We start from the raw sequence: 23,348 nt of genomic DNA, 5'->3' as shown, positions 1-23,348 counted from the left end.
TCGGCCACACCTTGCCCAAGGGTGACCTTCAGGCTAACAGAGGAAAGGAGCGCCTTATACCCCCTTTGCTAGAGACACATCGTCACTCCACCACCCCTCCCCTATGCCTCTCATAATTTTCTAAGTTCCAACCAGGTCTCCCATCAGCTCCGTGGGGATCAACCTACGTTTGAATAAGCTACCTTTATAGCTCATACCCTCTAATCCAGGGGATCTCCTGGTCCATCCCCTTCTGTACCCTCTCCAAAGCCTTCTGGTAATGCAGTGGCCACAATTACACACAATACTCCAGATGCATTTGCCAAGAACAATCATGGTCATAGACCACGAGTGTCTACGGCACACAACGACTCCGTGCAGCCTAACCAAAGTTTATCTGAGCATAAGAAACATTTTCCACCATCATGTGTGCAACACCCACAACGAGATCACCTCTGACCTTTAACCTGCACCTAACTCCACCTCCCTTGATTCCCTCGGTAACCAAACATCGATCCACCTCTGCAGGAAACTTGTCTGTTTACTTCCTCTATTGGGAATCTAACTGCCCAAATATATATTAGTTCACGTTGGTGAGGGAAAGCGGAAGGAGGAATGAGAACCCTAAGGCCTGGAAAAAGCTGATACCAGGTTTCCCTGATACAGTAAATTATGGAAGATTAAATAAAGTGTTTAGAAATAATTCAGAAAATGCTGACAAACCTCAGCAGGTTAGGCAGCATCTGTGGAGAAAGTAACACAGTTGATGTTTTAGGTTAATGACCCTTTGTCAGTTCTGCTTCTGTGCATAAGATCATCCCAAGCAACACAGACAAAATGCTGGAGGAACTCAGCAGGTCAGGCAGCACCTACGGAAATGAATAAACCGTTGAAGTTTTGGGCCGTGGCCCTTCTTCAGGGCTGGAAAGGAAGGGGGAAGATGCCAGAATGAAAAGGTTGGGGGGGGGGGGGGAGGCTGGCTGGGTGAAGCCAGGTAAAGGGCTGGAGAAGAAGGAATCTGATAGGAGAAGAGAGTGGACCATGGGAGAAAGGGAAGGAGGAGGTGCCCCAGGGGGGAAGTGATGGGGCAGGTAAGAAGAGGTGAAAGGCCATAGTGGGGAATAGAAGGGGGAGTGGAAATTTTATTTTTAAATGAAAGGGGGAATTGACAATCATGTCATCAGGTTGGAGGCTACCCAAGATCATCGCTGGTACAACAGAGTCTCACCAGGCAAGTTCCTGACATCATCAACACACACTGTACACATCTTTATAAGCTTGTTGATGTTTGATGTGGAACCAGGCATTACTTAGGATGGGATTAATAACTCCTTAGTGCTATCACAATAAGGGAAGGAGTAGGGATGGGGAAAGCACCGCTCAGCTGGGTCCACGGACATAGGCACGGCCACTGGAGAACCGTTCAAGGTTCGGGAGTCATTTCAGCTGTGGAGATGGATTAAAATAGAATTTCACAAACCACAGTAAGGAGACTTAACACTTTGCCTCCAACAGATCACTGGTACTTGTACTCCACAAGACTCCTCCGAATCTAATTACCTCCAGTGTACCCCCTCCCCAACTCTCTACCGGTCAATCCCTCACGTGAACATTGGGCGCTCTCTCTGGCTGCGCATTCCACATTCAAATTCCTTCCTCCTCGACGTCAGGCTGCACGGCTGTTACCATGGTGACGGAGGACAAAGATTCCTTTCAATACTTTATTTTAAAATATAGCATCGTGAATATAGACAGTGTATAGTGTGCATGTGTGAATCTAGAATATATAATAACCAAAAGGGATCCTGGCTTCCCCACAGAGCAGAAATGGTGTCAATGGCCCCAGGAAATAATTTAAATTGCCCATCAGTGATGTGAAGGAAGCTTGAGCTACGGATTCTGTGCAGTTAGACTGTGATTCCCTTAGCTGCCACTTTCGTTACTCACCCTTCCCTCAACAAGCTCACCGTTTGCTCTCCCTTCCACAATCATCCCCATTCCCTCTCCCCTCTCCTTATTCATCTGCCCTCATCTACCCAATCCTCCCCTCCCGCCCAGGCCACACTTTTCTCAGCCTCTCTTTCTCCCCTCAGACCCTCCCCCCCCCCATTCCCTCTTTCTCTCCATACTTACGTGTTATTAAGTATCTGAAACTTCTCTCCTTTGTGAAAGCTGAGGTCGTCGTCTGTCCTGGCATCGTAGTCATACAGAGCCACAAACAGAGTTACCCCTACTGTAGGCAGAAAACAGAAAGGCATTCGTCAGCACTATGTCCCACTCATACGTTAGGACTCTGTGGAACAGAAATTCATCCCCTGAAACAAACATATTGCTTTGTCGTGGGTTGGCAGCTTGCACGCCTCAGTGACCCAGAGATCTATGTTGGCTGGAGTCTTGGGGGGTCCTGGTAGGGTCACGACCCATGGCCAAACAGGTCAAAGGGTAGAGGCCAGACTGAGTGGTCCACCGGTCCTCCAGGTTTGGGGGTTCAGCTCAGGGCCAAACAAAACTGTTAGGGAAACAGCAATGAAGAATCCTTCTACACCTGAGTGCGATGGCATCCCTGAACTTCAGTGGCTGACAGTAACGAAAACCAAGAGGAAGCTGCTGGCAAGATGGAGGAAACCCTGAACGCCTCCAAGGACAGACAGAGATGGAGGGCCTTCAAGGCAGCCCTGAGCGCCAGCAGGTGTGAGGACAGTTGGTAGGTAAGACCCACGTAGCAACATCAGCACAGCGAGCTCCGTCTGCACGACTCAGGTCCATTCGGAGGAGAATCCTGCTCCTTCCGCACCCCCCCCTGCCCCCAGTGAGAACAAACTTCGACTGCAGTACCCATGAAGGCAGTCTCACTTTTAACAACATGATCAAAGGGCACCAACAGCTGACCTCCCTTGCTAGTGGTCTTCCACAAACCTCCCAATTCGCACCACCCCCTCGTCATTTTAGCCACTCAAGCTGGGAACTTCTCACACAGTCTGAGCGTCGACTCACAGACAGGGTTCTAAAAGAGCCCAGGACAGTTTGGAAATTCATTTTTGATGCACATGCCTGAACTCCCTTGACATTAAAGGGCTGGTGGGTGCATGTGTGAAGCTCTCTCATGTTTGAGTACGGCATGAGGGCAACACACCCCTGGCTGCGCACTGCTCCACACTACCGCCCAGACCACGCACAGTTAGATACTTGAACTCAGCGGAAGGCTCTGATAGCATCACTTCCAACCCTTTGATCTCAATATACAAGTTAAAGATCTATTTAAATGTTGCTATTGACAAAGTTCAGCAATATTAGATCAAACCCAAGATACTAACTTGCATTTACATTTACTCTTCAATGCATTTCACTGGGACTTTTGCATGGTGGAGTCATTATTGTGGATTCATTTGCAGGACGTAGGCTCGACGAGCAAAGTCACCACTTGTTGCCCATTACTAACGGGCTTCGGGGAGGAGCCACCTTCCCAAACTGCGGAATTCTGTGGGAAATTATTCTTGAATTATGCGATGGGCTTGATAGGCCATTTCAGACTGAAATTATATAAACCTGTTACATTGCCAGCTGTTCAACAAAGGACAACAGACTCACTTCCTCACAGTGATATGAATGCTTGCATTTTTAAAACAGTGGCTTAGGACTTTATGATCACCATTTCTAAGATGGGCTTCTTAAAAAAAAAATCTGTATTTATTTAATTCCCCAGTTCAAGTGTTGCAGCTCGTGGTGGGGTTTGAACTGGAATGCTTGAATCAATAGCTCAGGTCTCTTAACTACCATCACGATTTGCATAAAAATCTGGCTGGCTTCAGAGCAAAGTCCCTCTCTGGTGAGCATCACTGAAAACAACCCTGGTTCTAGTGAAGGACAGATTCAATACAGAGGGTTGGTATTAAACTGCATATCAACTTTAAGAGAAAAAACAAAGATATCAAAGAGGAAAGAGCAAGCATTCTTCCTACCAGTTAATGACCCTCCGCCACGGGTCCGCAGCGTCCCGGTGTGGGAGGAGGTATGAACGCCTCCAAAGACGGTCAACGTTTGTCCGCTTGTCCCATGGAAGCTGTTATAATTGGGAATCCCCGTCACACTGAAGTTGGGGTAATGCTGAGGGGAAGGGTCAGGTCCATACCGATAGCCCGGGTTCTGGGGGATGGACCCAGCCCTCTCGTCCACCGTTCCTTTAGTCGTCTCCTTGTCCTTGCATTGCACACAGCCCATTATCTAAACACCTGGAAAAGAGGCCGAAGACAAGTCTCAGTACACAACAGCAGTTATGCAAACTGATGGAAACTGGTAGAGCACCCTGCCATTTATACACCACTGCAACTGCAGCAGGAATACCGCGGGGCAGTGTCTGTGCACAGCTGGAAGCTGGCTTTAGGGCTCAGCTGGAATATCAGTTCGCTTTCACACTGGCTCGGCTGCATTATCAGCGCGGCTAATGCTTCACTGTTCCATTTCTCTCCGCATCTGTACAAGGGGCAAAACAATAGACTGTTCTCAGGTCGTGGGCAGTGTCCTTCCTCCAGGCCATTAATGAACTTGACAGGCTCCTATAACAAGCCGGTTTGACGATCTACTAATAACTGCTTCCCCCCCCCTCACTTCACAGTGAAGCAATCACAATGAAGGCACACCAGTGGATCTACGTCAGGGAGTCCCAACCTTCTGTATGCCAAGGACCCCTACCATCAACCGAGGGGGCCGCAGACCCCAGATCTGCATCAATAGTGGTTTGAAGAGGTTTGCCATGTCACTGAAGACTCTTACAAATCCCTATAGGTGTACAGTGTAGAGCATTCTGCATCATAGTCTGGCACGGGCACTCTATTGCACAGGATCACAAAAGGCGGAAGAAGGTTGTCGACTCAGCCAGCTCCATCGCTGGCACCCCCCCCCCCCCCACCGCCACCGAGGACACCTTCAAGAGGTGGCCCTTCAAGAAGGCAGAATTCATTACTGAGGCCCCTCAACAAATGGGACACGTTCTCCTCACATTACTATCTGATGCACCATCAATAACTCTCGGGAGACGTGAGGCGCGATATCGGCTTTTATTGACTGGAAGAAAACAAGCAGCAAGTGACCACCACACTACATCCTGGAGACTGAGGCCGAGGCGGTGTCTCCAATCGCCTTTATACCGGGGTCCATGGGAGGAGCCACAGGAGCAGTCAGCGGGGCGGGGTGGTGTCCAGTCAGGTATATCTAGTTCACCACACTATCATCAGAGAGTGAGTATAGGAGCCCGAAGATCCACATTCAATGATTCAGGAAAAGCTTCTTCCTCTCTGCCATCAGATTTCTGAATGGTCCAGGAACTTGTTACTTGCAATTCTTTTGTTTGCACCGTTTATTCCTGTGATTTACTGCAACTTATGCTGCCTCAAAACAACAAGTTCTGTGTCATAAGCTAGTGATAATAAATCTGATTCTGAGGTTTTATTAACTGAATTTAAATTCCCTTTATAGCCTGCTGGGATTTGAGTTCACACCCTTATCATATAGCTTAGGCCCCTGGATAATGGGACAAATAACAGATTGGTGTAATAAGTACTCGCACAGAGATTGCAGGTGCAGTTTGAAGATTAATCAATCACTTATGGAAAGTGGAGAATACTTCACAATCAAAAGGCCACAAGATTGACGTTACGATAGTTCCAGTGACCTGAACTATGAATGGAAGTCTGCCACATTCACAGCCCAATGAAATTTCATGCAATACCTACCCAAATGGAAATGAACGTCCAACACCCTCTACATGCCTGGTCTGAACTTGCTCTTTCTCAACTCATCCCGAGAGACCCTGAGCTCAAGGGATCCTGTTTACGGCAGCTCCCATAGGACGAGGCAAACCATCCCACTGCTTTCTACGTAAATGTCCTATTAACTGACAAGCTGAATTATCGGTTTGGTTTGACAAACAGAAGCACGAAGCTGAAGGAGCAATTCCATATGATTTTTACACAAAGCCACATTGGAAACCAAGTCATCGATCAGCTAGGGTAAATTAATAGTGGAGTTTGAAGAACAACATCTTAAAAAAGCAGCCGGCTGATATCAGGTCCTCCCTTCCCTTCCCTTGCTCTGATGAAAACACATCCAATCTGTTCTCATGCTAACCAATCTCCTCGTTCATCTCCAGAGCATTTACGTCTTTTCCACAGAGTGGCAACCAGAACCGCACACAGCATGGAGACCTTCCTGCCCGTATATTCCATGTCCCAGATGATGGCAAGGATCCTACGTGTCTACACCAGCTCGTGCACCTGCGCCCACACCTTTGGAGATCCGTGGCCTTGTAAACCGAGGTCTTCAGCCCTCCAGCGAACCCCGCCGTACATACTACAAGCCCCACCTCTCAGTTATTGGGATTAAACTTCATCTGCCATTGCTCCACAGAATTTGGCAGCAGATCAATACTGTGTTTTTATTGAGATACAGCGCAGAATGGACCTTTACAGCCCTTCGCGCCACACCGCCCAGCAATTCCCCCGATTTAATCCTAGCCCAATCACAGGACAACTTACAATGACCAATTAACCTACCAACCGCTGGGTCTTTGGACTGTGGGAGGAAACCCACGCGGTCACGGGCAGAACGTACAAGGTCCATACAGGCAGCAGCGGGTATTGAACCTGGGTCGCTGGTACTGTAAAGCGTCGTACTACCGAGTGCTGCCCCACAGATCACTTGAACGTCATCCCTCTCAACATCAGCACCACTAGTTTTAGTGGAAGCCGGCCCTCATTCACAAAACGTACAGAGCCCTCTTGATGTCCCTAATGGTTAATTTCAGGAAATGGGTCTTTAGACCTCTGAATGGTAATTAGCAGCTCTTACAGGGAGAGGCAGTGAGGCAAGAGTATGCACGGTAAGTGGCAGAATATCGAGTGGTGTAGGGAACAGAGGGTGGGCCAAATGGACAAGGCATGAGGGATGCTTCCCTTGATTAGGGAAGGCATACAACACAGAGCAGGGAGGTTAAAGTTCAAGGTAAGTTTATTATCAAAGTACATATATGTCAGCATCCCCAGAATTATTCTCTTGCAGGCATACTCAATAAGTCCATAACAGAGTAACAGCCATAATAGAATCAATGAAAGAGCGCACCAACTTGGACGTTTAACCTGTGTACAAAAGACACAAACTGTGCACATACAAAAATAAATAATAATAATAAATAAGTAAGCAATAAATATTGAGAACGAGGTGAAGAGTCCTTGAAAGTGAGCCCATAGGTTGCGGGAACATTTCAGCGATGGGACAAGTGAAGTTATCCTGTCTGGTTCAAGAGCCTGATGGTAATAATTAAGCACGCAGCCTTGTGGTGCACCTGTGCTGAAGGAGATTGTGGAGGAGATTTGTTGCCGATCTGAACTGACTGGTAATGTACAGCCGCTATTTGTTCTGTTCACGTCACAGGAAAGACATAGGTTCAAAAGGGATTAAATTTCATCCGTGATAATTCCATATAATTTAACAGCGGATTAATATCACTCTAAGACAATCAGGCACCAAAAGGGCGACAGTCATACCAATCGGAGTGAGCTGCTTCAGCCACTATCATCCAGGTACACACATGATGATCGTGGTCAGGATCATCTCCCATCTAAGCGAGGATCTGGACCCCCTGCAACTTGCCTATTGCCCCAATACAGTGGACACAATCTCACTGGCTCTCCACTCAATCCTTGCATCAGCTGAACAATAGCAATATCTAAGTCAGCTCAGCCTTCAGCACCATCATCCCCTCAACAGCCTCCAAAACCTGGGGCTCTGTGTTCCCTCTGCAACTGGATCCTTGACCTCCTCGTTGGGCGATCACAGTTAGTGTGGATCAGAAATAACGTCCCTTCCTCGCTGATGATCAACACTGGCGCACCTCAAAGACTCTACTGCTCTACTCTCTCTATACCCACAACAGTGTGGCTAGGCATAGCTCGAACACCATCCATAAATTTGACGTTGACACAACTATTGTTGGCAGAATTTCAGATGGTGAAGAGGTGGTGTACAGGAGTGAGACAGATCAGTTGATTGAGTGGTGTCGCAACAACAACCTTGCACTCAACATCAGTAAGACCAACAATTGTGGTTTGAGGAAGGGGAAGTCAAGGGAACACATACCAGTCCTCATCGAGAGATCAGCAGTGGAAAGTTCCTGGGTGTCAACATCTCTGAAGATCTATCCCTGGTCCAACATATTGATGCAATTACGAAGAAAGCACGACAGCAGCTATATCTTATTAGGAGTTTGAGGAGGCTTGGAATGTCACCAAAGACTCTTGCAAATTTCTACAGATGTTCTGTAGAGAACATTCGAACTGGCATTACCATCTGTTATGGAGGGGCCACTGCAAAGGATTGGAAAAAGCTGGACAAAGTTGCATACTCAGCCAACTCGCGCAGTATGACCCATAATCTAGATCAGGAGATTGCAACCTCTTTTTATACCATGAACTCCTACCATTAGCCGAGGGATCTGTGGACCCCAGTTTGGGAACCCGCGCTCTAGGCCATAACTGGACCATAATATAGCCTTTCTAATGAACCTTTTGCAGTCTCCTGTACGGAAGCCTGCACCGAATTCAGTCACCGACCATCTTATCTCTTTTAAGGGCGTGAATCACTTTCTTTGAAGTGAGAAAATTAATCATCAGCCTCTTATTTTATTTGTTGGAGCTGAAACTCATTAGGAAACGGCAGAATCTAATAGAGTGTGTAGATCGTGTTGGAGGGTGCAAAGCAATTTTGCTTGGCACATTAAAAACCTCTTTACTGTCCCGGTGTTTCTCCAACGTTTAACTATCGCACAGAAAACTAAAATCAACTGAAATTCTGCACAACTTCCAAATACTATTCCACCTCTACAGAGCAATGCTCCGAATCAACAGTGGATCGGCAGACCTCTGGCACAAATTAACCCCCGTTTAACCCTGCCCTGGCTTACATGGGTGAACATCAGAAGGAGTAGGACCAGCAATGGTCCTATCAGGATGAACAAGGCTATGTTGATGTGGCAAGAAAATTCGTTACCAAAATTAGTTACCAACTGCTGACAAAGGAGCTGGCAGCCAGCACGGCCACAAATTAATCAACGCCCTCGAGAGAGTCCGAGGAGGAGAACTGGCTCACATACAATGCCGTTTCCTGGTTTTAGAAGTAAAGCTTAATCGGCCATTGCCTGCACTATCCAACAGAGGACCAAAAAAAAATCAGACAGTAAAATGGATTTTTCCCGCAGCTTCCCTTTAACAGCACCGGGTATTTTTGCTCAAGGTATGAGCTCTGGATGAGGCCCCCCGCATCTTATGTCATTACAGTGCTGTTTATTGAAGCGAGCCCTGCGTACGTTCACTCACACAATTTAAATGCAGATCTGTAGGTTGAAACAATTCTTTTGTCTCTTTCCAATAACTCATTCTGAGGCTGAATTTTTAAAAGAAAGGTTGTGCGAGTTAATTCTGCTAGTAGTAGCAAACTGAAATGCCTCGTTCAGAAAGCTGGCTCCAATTCCTTTCATGCTTCCATTAACAACCATAGTTTTCCCTGCAGGAGGAGAGTTTTGTTACCAAGTCTCCCTGCTGACAGCTTCCTGTTGAGTGGCCGCTTTGCTGGGCTTTGATACAGTTCACAGGACACAGGAACAGACACTTTCTACACCAGTTATGATCCTAATTTAAACTAATCCCAACTGCCTTTGCATGATCTCCACCTCTCCATCCATCCCCTGCCTGTTCACAGTCCAAAGGCCTTTTAAATGTTGCGATGGTACCTGCTTCCAACATCAGCTCTGGCAACACATTCGGAGTTTTACCACTTCCTGGGTAAAAAAAAAACTTCTATTTATTGATTTATTGAGATACAGCACCACCCAGCAACTCTCCTAGCCTAATCATGGGACAACTTACAATGACCAACTAACCTACTATCCAGTACATCTTTGGACTGTGGGAGGAAACCAGAGCACCCGGAGGAAACCCTCGCCTTTCATGAGGAGGACATAAAGACTCCTTACAGATGACGTCGGTACTGAGCTCTGAAGCCCTGGGCTATAATAGGGTTGTACTAACCACTATGCTACCGTGATGCCCCCAACTTGCCCCCACACATCTCCTTTAAAGCTTCCCCCTCAACCCTAAGCCTATGCTCTCTGGCATTTGGCACTTCCACCCGGGGAAAAAAAAGAGCGATTACTTCTCAATTTTTTAAACTTCTATCAGGTATCACTTCAGAATCTGTTGTCCAGAGAAATCATTCCAAGACGGTACAACCTTCTTTGTGGCAAATGCACTCCAATCCAGGCAACATCCTGCTGAACCTCTTCAACACCTTCTTCCAAAGTCCCCCTATCTTTCCTATAAAGCAGCGACCAGAGTTGCACACAGTAACTGAAATGCAGCTTCACTAAAGATTTATACAGACACAACATGATTTGCCAGCTTTAATCACAAACAGGAGAAACTCTGCGGACACTGGAAATCCGAGCAACACACACAAAGTGCTGCAGGAACTCAGCAGGCCGGGCAGCATTTATGGAAAAGAGTAAACAGTTGACGTTTCGGGCTGAGACTCAGACCTGCTGAAGGGTTTTGGCCCAAAAGGTCGACTGTACTCTCTTTCACAGATGCTGCCTGATCTGCTGAGTTCCTCCAGCATTTTGTGTGCGTTGCGAACTTTTATACTCAATATCCCGAGTGATGAAGCTTAGCATGCCATATACTTTCTTTACTGCCCTATCTAGTTGCGTTAGCACTTTGAGCGAGCTATGAACCCGTACCCAAAGATCTCTATATACATCAGTACTGCTTACAGTCCTAACATTTACTGCATGCTTACATCTCAAAACACTGGTTAGGCCACGTCTGGAGTACTGCATACAGTTCTGGTCACCCCACTATAGGAAGGATGTTGGGGCTTTGAAGAGGGTGCAGAAGATGTTTACCGGGATGCTGCCTGGTTCAGAGGGCATGTGCTTTCATAAGAGGCTGGACAAACTTGGGTTGTTTTCTCTGGAGCATTGGAGGCTGAGGGGAGATCTGAGGGAGGTCTACAAGACTATGAGTGGCAATAGATAGAGTGGATAGAAAGAATCTGTTTCACAGAGTTGAAATGTTTAATACCAGTAGGCATGCATTGAAGGTGAGAGGGGGTTGTAAGGGGTAAGTTTTTTTTTACTCAGAGTGGTGGATGCCTGCTATGGTGTAGAGGCAAATACATTAGAGGCTTTTAAGAGACCTTTGGATAGGCACATGGATGTGAGGAAGATTGGAGGGGGGGGGATATGGACATTGTGTCATTAGGAGGGAATATTGTTTGGGTGTTTTTGATTTGCTTTTTAGCTGGTCCAGCACAACACAGTGGGCTGAATGGCCTGTTTCTGGCCTTCTGTGCTCCATGTTCGGAGTGCAGCAGCAACTCCACCCACATTGCCAAATGATCTAATTTTTGCTGTACTATTTAACAATTTCTTTTCTACCCAAACTTGCACCAATTTTTAAGTCATTCTGCAAATGACCACAATCAGCCCACTCACCTTTTCTGTCCAAATCATCTTTTTTATGCCCTGGAACTCTACCATTAAGTGAGGGGTCTGTGGACTCCAGGTTAGGAACCCCTCACAACCAAGAGAGGTCCCAAAACTGATCGCTGTGGAACATCACCAGGTACAAGCCTGCAGCCAGATTTATATCACTCCACCTTCTAAGGTTAAGGTAACTTTGAAACCAATCTACACAGTCACCTTGGGTCTCACTTGCCCCAACTTTCTGGATTAGCCTAGTATGAGACCTTGTTGAATGCTTTACTAAGGTCTGTGTATACACCATCCACCACCCTTTCCTAATCAATCATCAGCTCATCTCCTGAAAAAAAAACTCATCGTTCACAATGACCCCATCACAAATCATGCTGACTGTCTCTAACAAGTCCATGCCTCTCCATATGTGAGTAAATCTTATCTCTAAGAACCTTCTCCAATAGATATGGTTTTGGAAGATGAATAATCAGCTACACAGAGTGGCCACAGAAAATTGTCTTTGCACACATGCATATTCGTTCCTCCATCTGACCTGGAGCTTGTCAGCAGCACTCTGCAGGGTCAAGGAAACCACATCTCCCCCCAGTGTTGTAAAAACAAAGCAGCTGGTTGCAGACTACAGGAGGAATGAAGACAGGCTAACCCCTATTGATATCAATAGGTCTGGGGTGGAGAGGGTGAACAGCAAGTTCCTCGGCATAAACATCACCGAGGATCTCACGTGGTCTGTACACACCAGCTGTCTGGTGAAAAAGGCACAACAGCGCCTCTTTCACCTCAGACGGTTGAGGAAGTTTGGTGTGGACCCCCAAATCCTAAAAACTTTCTACAGGGGCACAATTGAGAGCATCCTGACCGGCTGCATCACTGCCTGGTATGGGAACTGTATTCCCTCAATCACAGGACTCTGCAGAGAGTGGTGCGGACAGCCCAGCACATCTGTAGATGTGAACTTCCCACTATTCAGGGCGTTTACAAAGACAGGTGTGTAAAAAGGCCCTGAAGGATCATTGGGGACCCGAGTCACCCCAACCACAAACTATTCCAGCTGCTACCATCCGGGAAACGGTACCGCAGCATAAAAGCCAGAACCAACAGGCTCTGGGACAGCTTCTTCCAGCAGGCCATCTGACTGATTAATTCATGCTGACGCAATTGTATTTATTTCAATGTTATAGTGACTATCCTGTTTATAATATTTATTATAAATTACTATAATTGCACATTGCACATTTAGACGGAGACGTAACGTAAAGATTTTTACTCCTCATGTATATGTAAGATGTAAGTGATAAAGTCAATTCAATTCAACCTAACATGCAACACATTTTGGCGGGTTAAAAATGTCTATTCTGCTCCCCAAGAAGTTAATATAGAAATTCAACAGGACCCACACCTCAATACCATGGCTCTGACAGGAAGGTCGGACACTGTACTCACCCGCTGATACTCCGAGGCCTATCCGCCTCCTACGGAGCCATAGTTAGGCCTGTGTTGGAATATTCTTCACTTGATTAGTGTGGCACCAATGATTTTCAAAAAACAATTCTGGCCAAGTAAAAGCTGCCTGTTTGATTGGTATCCCGTCAATGATCATTCATGTCCTGGCATTCAAAGGGAGCAATGTAGAGCATTTGCTAAACACCCTCTGGCTATTTGGCCAGGATACTCCTAAAGCATCTGCCAAACCCACAGGCCTATCACTGATGACATAGCAACCAGGTGCATTGGCTTCTCTCCAAGACCCATGCCATTTTGCCTTGGAAATAGACAACTGTTGCTGGGTTTCAGTCTGTGAATGGTGCTGTAATCGCAGCAGGTGAGTGCTTTCACCTGGAATACAGCAGCTCACCTGGCACCTTCTTGAGGACAATAGGGACGGGCAACAAATATTGTTCTTTCCATGATTAAAAATTACCCTTTTACCAATAAGCAGGTTGATTTCCTCAGAAAGGATCAGAATTTGTTTCACAAAAAAGAAGTGCAGCAGGCACCTTGGTTGGGGTGGATGAGTTGGACCAAAGGGCCTGTTGTGTAACTCTAAGACTCTGGAAATGCCAAAGTCTAGTGTACCTGGGCTGCTGACTTCTCTGTAGCCCAGTTTGAATATGCCAGGCAACTTCTGTAGCTTCTGACCCGACCTAGGCTCCAGTTTCATTTGCAAACAAAAACACAAACATTCCCTCAATGGTAATCTTACAAAAGTTTGCCTGCTGCGTTATCACGTTCCAGAGCTGACAACAGGACTGGGAGATGCTCAAAGTGTCTGTGCTAAACATGGAAAAGTGGCCAGCTGACAACTGTCAATGGATCAGATATATGTTGTTAAGTAGGTTCAGTTTGCAGAGGCACTGGGAAAGAGCTAAATGAAGAGCTATTTCGGATTGCTAGCTCAGGAACAATGGGCCAGATGGTCTCTTTCTGCAATGCACGACCAATTCAGCCAAAACAACCAAGTTGGATTCATTAATAACACTGATAGTGTTATAGAGACTGGGCTCTTGTTTAAAGACTTTCAGATAACAATCTGTGTCTGCCCAGCGATGTGTCTGTAAACATTCAGTGACAAAATGTTAATGTCCCTTTGCCAGCAATATTTTTCAAAGCAAAACTACAGCCTGTGATGTGCAGCAGTGTGGTAAAATGAAAAATAAGTGTCGGAAATGTTAAAGTTCTAGATGCACGAAAATGATTCTCGACATCCAGTTACCAGAAATGTGCTGTGAGTGACATTCATACAGTTGCTGTTTTACTGTGCTTGAAAATGCTGTTTCTTTCCGTAACATGCAAGCAATAACCTCACATTCAACAGAAAATGAGACCTGCTGAGATACAAATTTTATTAACTTGTGTTTTTAAGTGCAGAGTAATATTAAACCACAGTGCAGCGTGTTAAAAAGGGTATCTGCAGTTACAGTCTATTGTATGTTACATCTCGTTATGACACTATTTCACATTATCAAGCACATTTCACACCATCTTAAAGGCTTGTCTTATTTGAGCGGGCAGAGGTAACAAGTTAACACAATTAATGACTAGTTAATCAGTTCTTGGCAGGCATGGCCCATGCATTGAATGGTCAGATCATCAGAACCTGCTGGTGCCACCTATTCTAATACCATCACCTCAACAACAGATGAGCCAAAGAGGAAAACCATGAAAACCAGCCATCCACAGCGTCCCACAACCGCATTCCAGGCGCCCGGCACTCTCTGTGTAGGCAAAAGCTTGCCCTGCACATCTCCTTTGAACGTACATCCTCTCACCTTAAACTGTATTGGACAACTTGGCCCTGGGATAACGATACCAGCTGCCTACTCTAACCGTGCCACTCATGATCTTACAAACGTCCACCCTCAACCTCTGCCGCTCAGAGATTACGCAGGGGCTCCTCACCACGCCAGCCACCATTTCACTAACTGTCTCCCGACCATACCAGCCAACCCAGAGTATAAAACATCGAGGGGCTGGTGGGTAGACCCACAAGGTGGTGCACTACTTGGCACTGTAACAAAAGAATCAAAGAGAAGTTGGTTAGTACAGGAGAGAAAACTACAGGGAAATGGGGAGGGGAGGTGGAATTGTCCCGGATCCAAGGGATTGAATGCCCACCTCCTGTGTTATAACAGAAAAGATGGTCTGAGGTAGCAACTACCTCACATCCCCACCCTCACGCATGCTGATCTGCAAGGGGTGGCCCCTTAAAAGGGTCAGCAAACTGAATTCAGCATTGCCTGACTGGGGGCCATTTTAGATTGGAATTCAATCCGATGAAGCAATTAGCCGCTGGACGCTGATGACTAAACCTAGGAGGGCGATTTGGAGGCAAGTACAAAAAAAACCCCCCAGCAGGCAACAGCAAGAGAGGGAACACAGAACGAAGGGAGGTGGACAGGCAAGTGGGCAACGTTATCTAATACGCTTGTGAAGTGTTTCCTTTGGACAAGCTGAGGCTGAAATATGTTTCATATTACACTGCACTGGGGAGAAATAACTATGGGCTGGAAGATTACTAATGGGCGTGGGAGGAGGATCCAAGAGCAGAATGCAACAGAGAGAACATGGAGTGAGGGGGCAAACCAAGGGTTTTTGGGTCTGACCTGACAGATTGTAATGATGGCCTAATTAACTGAAACGTACCGTAACTTGAAGCAATGAGGGGAGATCAAGAAGTCAATGTCTGCTGTCTGTGGAGAGTGAGGGCGATGCTGAATTCACTGCAGTTCCCAAGGGAACAGGCAAATCAACAGACCCAAAACTGTCCTGATGACCAATCTCAAGTAAGAGGAAGTCACTTTCTGACACCTGACCATTGATGAGCAAAATCCTGGTCCTGCACAGCATGGCAAGACACGTTATATTTATTTATATAAGCCCAAGTATTTGATCATGTAATGTATCTATAAAGAATCAATGCAACCAAAGGCTAAGGTTCTCTAGACGGGATCTTTTAGATGTAACGAGAGCTGTGTTGCTTCAGGCAACCAGGCTGCAGCTGCAGATGGAGCATGAGCAACAGGATATTATAAAATAATCCATAATATAAAATGCCTTATTTTCGGTCTGGGTACCCTCCAAGCTGATGGGATGAACATCAGCTTCTCCTTCCTGTAAACACAGATCCCCCCCCCCCCACAACCACTTCCTTCATTCCCCACTCTGACCTTCTACCTCTTCCACCTGCCTGTCCACCTACAGTCCCTTTCTCCTATAGTCCATGCTCTTCTCCCATCAGATTCCTCCCTCTCCAGCCCTCCACCTTTCCCACCCACCAGGCTCCATCTATCACTTTCTAGCCATCTTCCTTCCCCTCTCCCCATCTTTTTTATTCTGGCACCTTCTCCCTTCCTCCTCAGTCCTGAAGACGGGTCTCGACCTGAACCGTTGATTGTTTATTAATTTCTGTAGTTGCTGCCCGACCTGCTGAACTCCTCCAGTATTTTCTCTGCGTGTGTGTGCACGTGCATGTGGCGCTTTAGATTTCCAGTATCTGCGGACTTTCCCGTTGAATATACATACATATACACCCACTAATTATAATCGGAACACCTACCTTTATTTTTCCTTCATTTTATACAGCCATGTACATATACTCGTGCAATACATGTATGCGTATGTAAAAGGAAGTTAAAACAGATATTCTGATTGTAGCTAGTGGATTGCAAACTCAAAGAACAGTGTATTACTGAGTGATGAGAACGAGCTCTAGACTGGTTATCAGGTTTCTCTGCAGCCAATTAAACAAGAGTACCTGCAATTGTTAACTACAAGATGATAACCAAATCATGAGAGTGTTTATTGAAGGGGATGTTCAGCATTTATTACAAGATATTCCACAGCCATATTTGGGTGGGTGGAAACTGATCTTATTTTTTATGCATCCTGTCAATGGCATCGACTCTTTGAATAATGATTTTAATAAAGGGAGAGTGCATACAGTTTTTTTTTTGAAAAAAAAACACCTGCGGGGGCACACAATCTACCATACAAGTGCAAAAATATTTCAAAGAGAAGGAAGGAGAGGCTAAGATTTTCGGTTACAGAATATTGCACTACAACTTTCTGCAGTCTGATGGAGCAGCCAGTTACACACCGCCGCGGGGCAATCTCTGTTCCACCCACACTCCAGGAAGAAGAGAAAGGCACACCAGAAATAGCAGCTGAAACTGGTCATAAAGCCTCTCGAGCTGAACAGAACCATTAATTTAGGAGAGAGGGAGGAAAATCTTGAGGGGGGGTGAGGAGATGGGGATGTGTCACTCTGCTTGACACAACATTTATTGGTCCCTAAAGCCCCTGCTAGTTACTAAAGGACAAAATATTCACAGCAAGGGTCGCAGGAGTGGAAAACTCTGGCTCCAATCTTCAGATTTCCCTAATCCTCAATTTTGCTACTTGGAATAATATCAGCTCAGAACATGAGCAATACTGGATCGCCCACAGTCCACTGGGAAACAAAATTCCAAGGAGTTTTTAAAATGTAATTTTAATTTAACATTTATATATATATATTTTTTTACTGTAAGTTACTGCTTTTATTATGGACTGTATTGCATTGTACTGCACAACAACAAATTTCACGACATTTGCCGGTGATATTAAATCTGACTGTGAATTAACAGCCTCCTGATCTTTCTGGCACATGGGCACCCCATCACCTACTTTGTGTTAGACACGCCAGCCCAAGGAAACAGTCTTTCCACTGAGAGAGACAGCAGACTAGATGTGGGTAGGGTGTTTCCTGAGACTGAGGAGTCGAGGAACAAGGGGCATTGTTTCAGAATAAGGACTTAACCAAACTGGACTGAGATGAGGAGAATTTTTTCAGGTGCAGTCAGTCACATCTATTCAGAACACAGATCAATAAGTCTCCAGACCAGGGGTTCCCAACCTGGGATCCACAGACCCTCTTGTTTAATGGTGTTGGTCCATGATGTAAAAAAGAGTTGGGAACCCCTGCTCTGAACACCTCTCTGCACTACCATGGCCTTGTCTACAATTACACCTGCATTCTTTTTCTTTGCACTAAGATCTTGCTTTCGCAGATTGTCTCCTCCCAACATAATGGCATACTTTAATGCATAATTTGTGTATGATTTATTTTGTGCTGTGTCTGTGGTGGTGCTGCTGTAAATCTGGATCTGTCCCTCGATGAGCTTGTGCCTGTGGCAATAATGACTTCTGCTCAGGAAGTATGGAAGAACAAGTACAAGGGGCCGAATGGCCTACCCCAACCCCTACTTCTTATGTCTGTACGTTCTGAACCCAAGTCCAGCTAAGTAGAACCACTTCGGTCATGATTCTGTTTTTCAATTGGTAGGCAGGGGGTCAGCAAATTACGGTAGACCAGCAGGGACAGAGGTACTCCTGAGTTTCGTCATATCCACAATGCCAACAATGAGCACATACAAAGTGCACGGCAGCCAGAGAACGCAACACCAGACCCAGATCCGACCTCCAGGGGAATGAGAGGCGTGATGGCTCACCATTGGGGCAAAGCTATTGGCTACTCTCTTCGTCCCGCCTTCCTCCCTAGCCAATCCCAACAGCAGCAGCAAAACCCGGCCGCCATCGCTCGGAGGAAAGCACAACAATCTGTCAGAGCTGTTGGGACACCGAATAAATCGAGCATGGGAGTACTTCAATTTCAAACGTTGCCGTAGAGATTTAGTGAAGATCAAGTGGTTACAAGCACCTAATGCTCTTTGGCCGTCCTTTCCTATCACTGGGAGATTCTACCGTTGGACTACCAATTGCAATTAGAAAGATTAAAAAGATAATTATTTCAGTGTTCTGTAAACAGTGAACATTTCCAGTTTTATTGCTCTCCTCTCTGCAGAGGATAACCGCACGCTTTTCCTTCCAATTATAACCTGTCAAAGGAGAATTGAGTCATTTTGCACAAAGCTCAGGAGATGCTGAGGGTGGGAATAAACCATTGCATCAGGTAGATGGTGACAGAGTTTCATTTAACACACATACAAGGGCAAAGTTACTTGTATCTGTGCATTACAGATTTTCCACTCCTCAACTTGAACGGCTCGCGTACACTGGCCCGGTCAACAATACCACGATTTAAAAAAAAGTCACAGAAACAAATAATCAAAGATTAGCATCACAAACATTTGTTTTGCTGGGGCTTGTGTCATGTGGACTCCCGCCTTCTATCCTTACTCATCAGAGAATGTGGAGATGGCTCAACACTCAGTTTCTGAGTGTATTGCTTTAGCGCGTTGTGATCGCTGTTGCTGTTTGTGGTGGTGTCCATGCAGGGGCCGAGGACAGCCTGGCCGACTAAAGGATCCATGGAGATCCGGTTCCCATCAGTCAGAAGCAAACTGTCTCCAGGGATCGGGCCCTCGGCACCATTATCGCGGGAAGCACTCCGACGGGCTGGGTCCTGCGCAACCGGCTCGCAAATGCTCTGTGGGGTATATTGTGCAAAGAGACTACAAGGGGCATTAATGCTTTGTAAAGAGAATGACATCAGCATGATAGCAGGATGAATGTAAAAACATGCTGATTGTACAGCATGTACTTCCTGTAGAAATGTTCATAAATAAATTCTATTTTCTGAAATGTTACAAAAATCGTGAGACTATTCCCTCAGTCTACAGCTGAAATTACAACTGAAAAATACAAGCCCAACATGCACAACCGCTGCAACCATACAGGCTCATTTTTCTGAGTAAAATAGTGTGGATTACAAGTTTGCAGGATTTGTCTGGTGCCATAAGTAACCATTAGGTACCGCTTATGGACGTCAGCTGTTCCAGTGCAGAGTGTGCAGGCAAGACACACACACACACACACACACGAGTTTTTTTTTGCTTCATGATTTCTATAATTTCATAGACAGACTCTGCAACTGATCTCTGTTGTTTTAGATCTCTAAAACAATGTTATAAAATATTTGGATTTTATAGGTGGTGAGACTGGCTGACGGGCAAGTTTCAACCAGAATTCAATGTTCAAAGTGCATACTTGCCACTATATACAACCCCAAGATTCATTGCCTTGCGGGTGAAACAACCCGGTTTCCTTGGCTGTCTAAGTCTGGGAAGACAAGCTCCGGCCCCGCAAAACTTGTGAGACTGTGTTGTGCTCGACCCCAGCCCAAACCCCGGTTTGTGTGGATGCTGTGCAATTCACCGCCCCGTGACAAGCTAATGCCACGAAATAACAGACAGTACACTGCATACGATTAAAGGAATCAGATTTAAGAATCTTAACTGAAGTGTTAGTAAAGAATAACAAGGAGAAAAGTGCCCATTCTAATTAAACAGTCAAATTTTGCACAAGCTGGAACTCATCTTGAACTCAGTCACTCGCACCACCTTCCGAACGTGGTGTAGCGCCTCATTTCCTAGCGTATCCGAACCGACTCACAATTAGATAGCCTACGGGGGTTTGCGAGCACAGAGCTTTGGAGCCTCTTCGCCATGGGGGGCCGGTTGACAGAGGCTTAAAAGTGAGGCTGAAGTTTTCGAATAAAGTTTTTCCTTTGACTGCAGTTACCGACTCCGTGTCGTAATTTTAGCGCTGTTTGTAGCACACCGCTACAATTGGTGACCCCGACGGTCCAAACGATTTTTGGACCAGAAATGACCGACGCCGCCTCTGTTCATGCGGTTTCGTTGAAACTGCCGGGTTTCTGGACACAGCGCCCGGACCTATGGTTCCAGCAAGCCGAAGCCCAATTCCACGTTCGCCGGATCACCTCAGAAGACACCCGCTACTACTACGTGGTGGGCTCCCTCGACCAGGACACAGCTGCCCAGGTCGCGGAGTTCGTACAGTCGCCCCCGGCAGACGGCAAGTACACGGAATTCAAAGCCCTGCTCCTCAGGACTTTCGGACTCTCACGGCGCGAGCGGGCTGCCCGTTTACTGCACCTGGATGGCTTGGGCGACAGACCTCCATCGGCTTTAATGAATGAGATGTTGTCTCTGGCCGAGGGACACACAGGCCTCATGTTTGAGCAGGCATTCCTGGAGCAGCTGCCCGAGCCCACTAACCCCCGGCCCAATGACCACTGGTGTTTCTACCACCAGCGGTGGGGCGCAGAAGCCCGCCGTTGCCGCCCGCCCTGCAAGTTCCCGGGAAACGCCAGGGCCAGCCGCCGCTGATGGCTACGGCGGCTGGCCATCGGGATAGCCTCCTGTATGTGTGGGATAGAAGGTCGGGACGCCGGTTTTTGGTCGATACTGGGGCTGAGATCAGCGTTCTACCTCCGACGAGTTACGACACCCGCAGCAGGGCACCGGGTCCCCCCCTGAGGGCCGCGAATGGCAGCACAGTAAGGACCTATGGCACCCGTCAGGTGCAGCTACTGTTCGGCCCCAGCCAGTTCACGTGGGACTTCACACTGGCCGCCGTAGCCCAACCGCTTCTGGGTGCGGATTTTTTGCGAGCTCACAGCCTGCTGGTTGACCTGCCCAGGAAGAGACTGGTACACGCCGAGACCTTTCAGACGTTCTCCCTGGGCGCGGCCCAGTTGCCAGCCCCTCACCTCGGCTCCATCACGCTGTCCGACAACGACTTCACCAGGGTCCTGGCGGAGTTCCCATCGGTTCTGGCACCGCAGTTCACAGCAGCCATGCCCAGGCACGGCGTACAGCACCACATCCCGACACAGGGACCACCCCTCCATGCCCGTGCTCGGCGGCTTCCCCCGGACAAGCTCCGACTGGCGAAGGAGGAGTTCCAGAGAATGGAGGAATTGGGGATCATCCGGCGGTCCGACAGCCCCTGGGCTTCCCCCCTGCACATGGTGCCCAAAGCGACGGGGGGCTGGAGACCGTGCGGCGACTACCGCAGGCTGAACGAGGCTACCACACCGGACCGCTACCCTGTGCCGCACATTCAGGACTTTGCGGCAAATCTGCACGGCGCCCGGATCTTCTCCAAGGTCGACCTTGTCCGAGGGTACCATCAAATCCCGATGCATCCTGACGACGTCCCCAAAACGGCTTTCATCACCCCGTTTGGCCTCTTCGAGTTCCTCCGCATGCCGTTCGGCCTGAAGAATGCCGCACAGACGTTCCAGCGGTTAATGGACGCGGTGGGACGGGACCTGGACTTCGCGTTCATCTATTTGGATGACATCCTCATAGCCAGCGGCAGTCGTCAGGAGCATCTGTCCCACCTCCGTCAACTCTGCGCCCGACTGAGTGAGTACGGTCTTACAATCAACCCTGCCAAATGCCAGTTCGGACTTGATACCATTGACTTCCTGGGCCACAGGATTACTAAAGACGGGGCAGCCCCTCTGCCCGCTAAGGTAGATGCGGCCCGCCACTTCCCCCGACCCACCTCGATCAAAGGCCTTCAGGAATTCGTAGGTATGGTCAATTTCTACCGCCGCTTCCTCCCTTCAGCTGCCCGGATCATGCGCCCCCTGTTCGCCCTGATGTCGGGTCCGAGCAAGGACATTACCTGGGACGAGGAGTCCGCCGCCGCTTTCGTTCAAACGAAGGAAGCTTTGGCGAATGCCGCAATGCTAGTACATCCCAGAATGGACACCCCTACCGCCCTCACAGTGGACGCATCAAACACGGCAGTCGGTGGGGTGCTGGAGCAGCTCATCGCAGGTCGCTGGCAACCCCTGGCGTTTTTCAGCAAACACCTGCGGCCACCCGAGCTCAAGTACAGTGCTTTTGACCGGGAACTGTTGGCGCTCTACCTGGCAATCCGGCATTTCAGGTACTTCCTAGAAGGTCGGCCCTTCACCGCGTTCACGGACCACAAACCGCTTACCTTTGCGTTTACGAAAGCATCCGACCCCTGGTCATCCCGCCAGCAACGCCACCTGTCCTACATCTCTGAATACACAACGGATGTCCGGCACTTCTCGGGTAAGGACAATGTCGTGGCGGATGCGCTCTCTCGCCCTACCGTTCATGCCCTTTCCCAAGGGGTAGACTTTGAGGCACTGGCAGAGGCACAGCAGGTAGATGAGGAGATTCCGAGTTACAGGACTGCAGTCTCTGGTTTGCAGCTCCAGGACCTCCCCGTGGGCCCAGGTGAGAGGACCCTACTCTGTGACGTCGCCACCGACCAGCCCCGTCCGGTCGTCCCCGCAGCCTGGCGGCGACGTGTTTTCGACTCCATTCATAACTTGGCGCATCCCTCCATCCGGACAACTGTCCGGCTGGTTTCCAGCAGGTTCGTTTGGCACGGTCTCCGCAAACAGGTCAGTGAATGGGCCAGAACGTGCATGCACTGCCAGACGGCCAAGGTTCAGCGGCACACCAAAGCCCCACCGCAGCAGTTCCATCCCGCCCACCGGCGTTTCGACCACATTCATGTGGATATCGTGGGCCCC

The 23,348-nt window shown here is 47.7% G+C and overlaps 1 protein-coding gene across 5 annotated transcripts in view; it reads right to left on the bottom strand.

Annotated features, from left to right (window-relative positions):
- Positions 1–23,348, bottom strand: part of LOC132401091 (tyrosine-protein kinase Fyn) — a 233,108-nt gene that overhangs the window by 44,733 nt on the left and 165,027 nt on the right. For all 5 annotated transcript variants that reach the window (XM_059982920.1, XM_059982919.1, XM_059982916.1 and 2 more), the window contains 2 exons: positions 3,939–4,208; positions 2,113–2,212 (listed from right to left, as the gene is read on the bottom strand). In XM_059982920.1, the coding sequence (XP_059838903.1) occupies positions 2,113–2,212; positions 3,939–4,197 (359 nt within the window). In that variant the 5' untranslated portion in view covers positions 4,198–4,208. The remainder of the gene's footprint in view (positions 1–2,112; positions 2,213–3,938; positions 4,209–23,348) is intronic.

The sequence above is a fragment of the Hypanus sabinus genome, chromosome 10 (genome assembly GCF_030144855.1).
Source record: "Hypanus sabinus isolate sHypSab1 chromosome 10, sHypSab1.hap1, whole genome shotgun sequence".
NCBI classification, from domain to species: domain Eukaryota; kingdom Metazoa; phylum Chordata; class Chondrichthyes; order Myliobatiformes; family Dasyatidae; genus Hypanus; species Hypanus sabinus.
The sequence above is the reverse complement of the archived record's forward strand: the minus strand, read 5'-3'. Positions and strand labels throughout refer to the sequence as shown.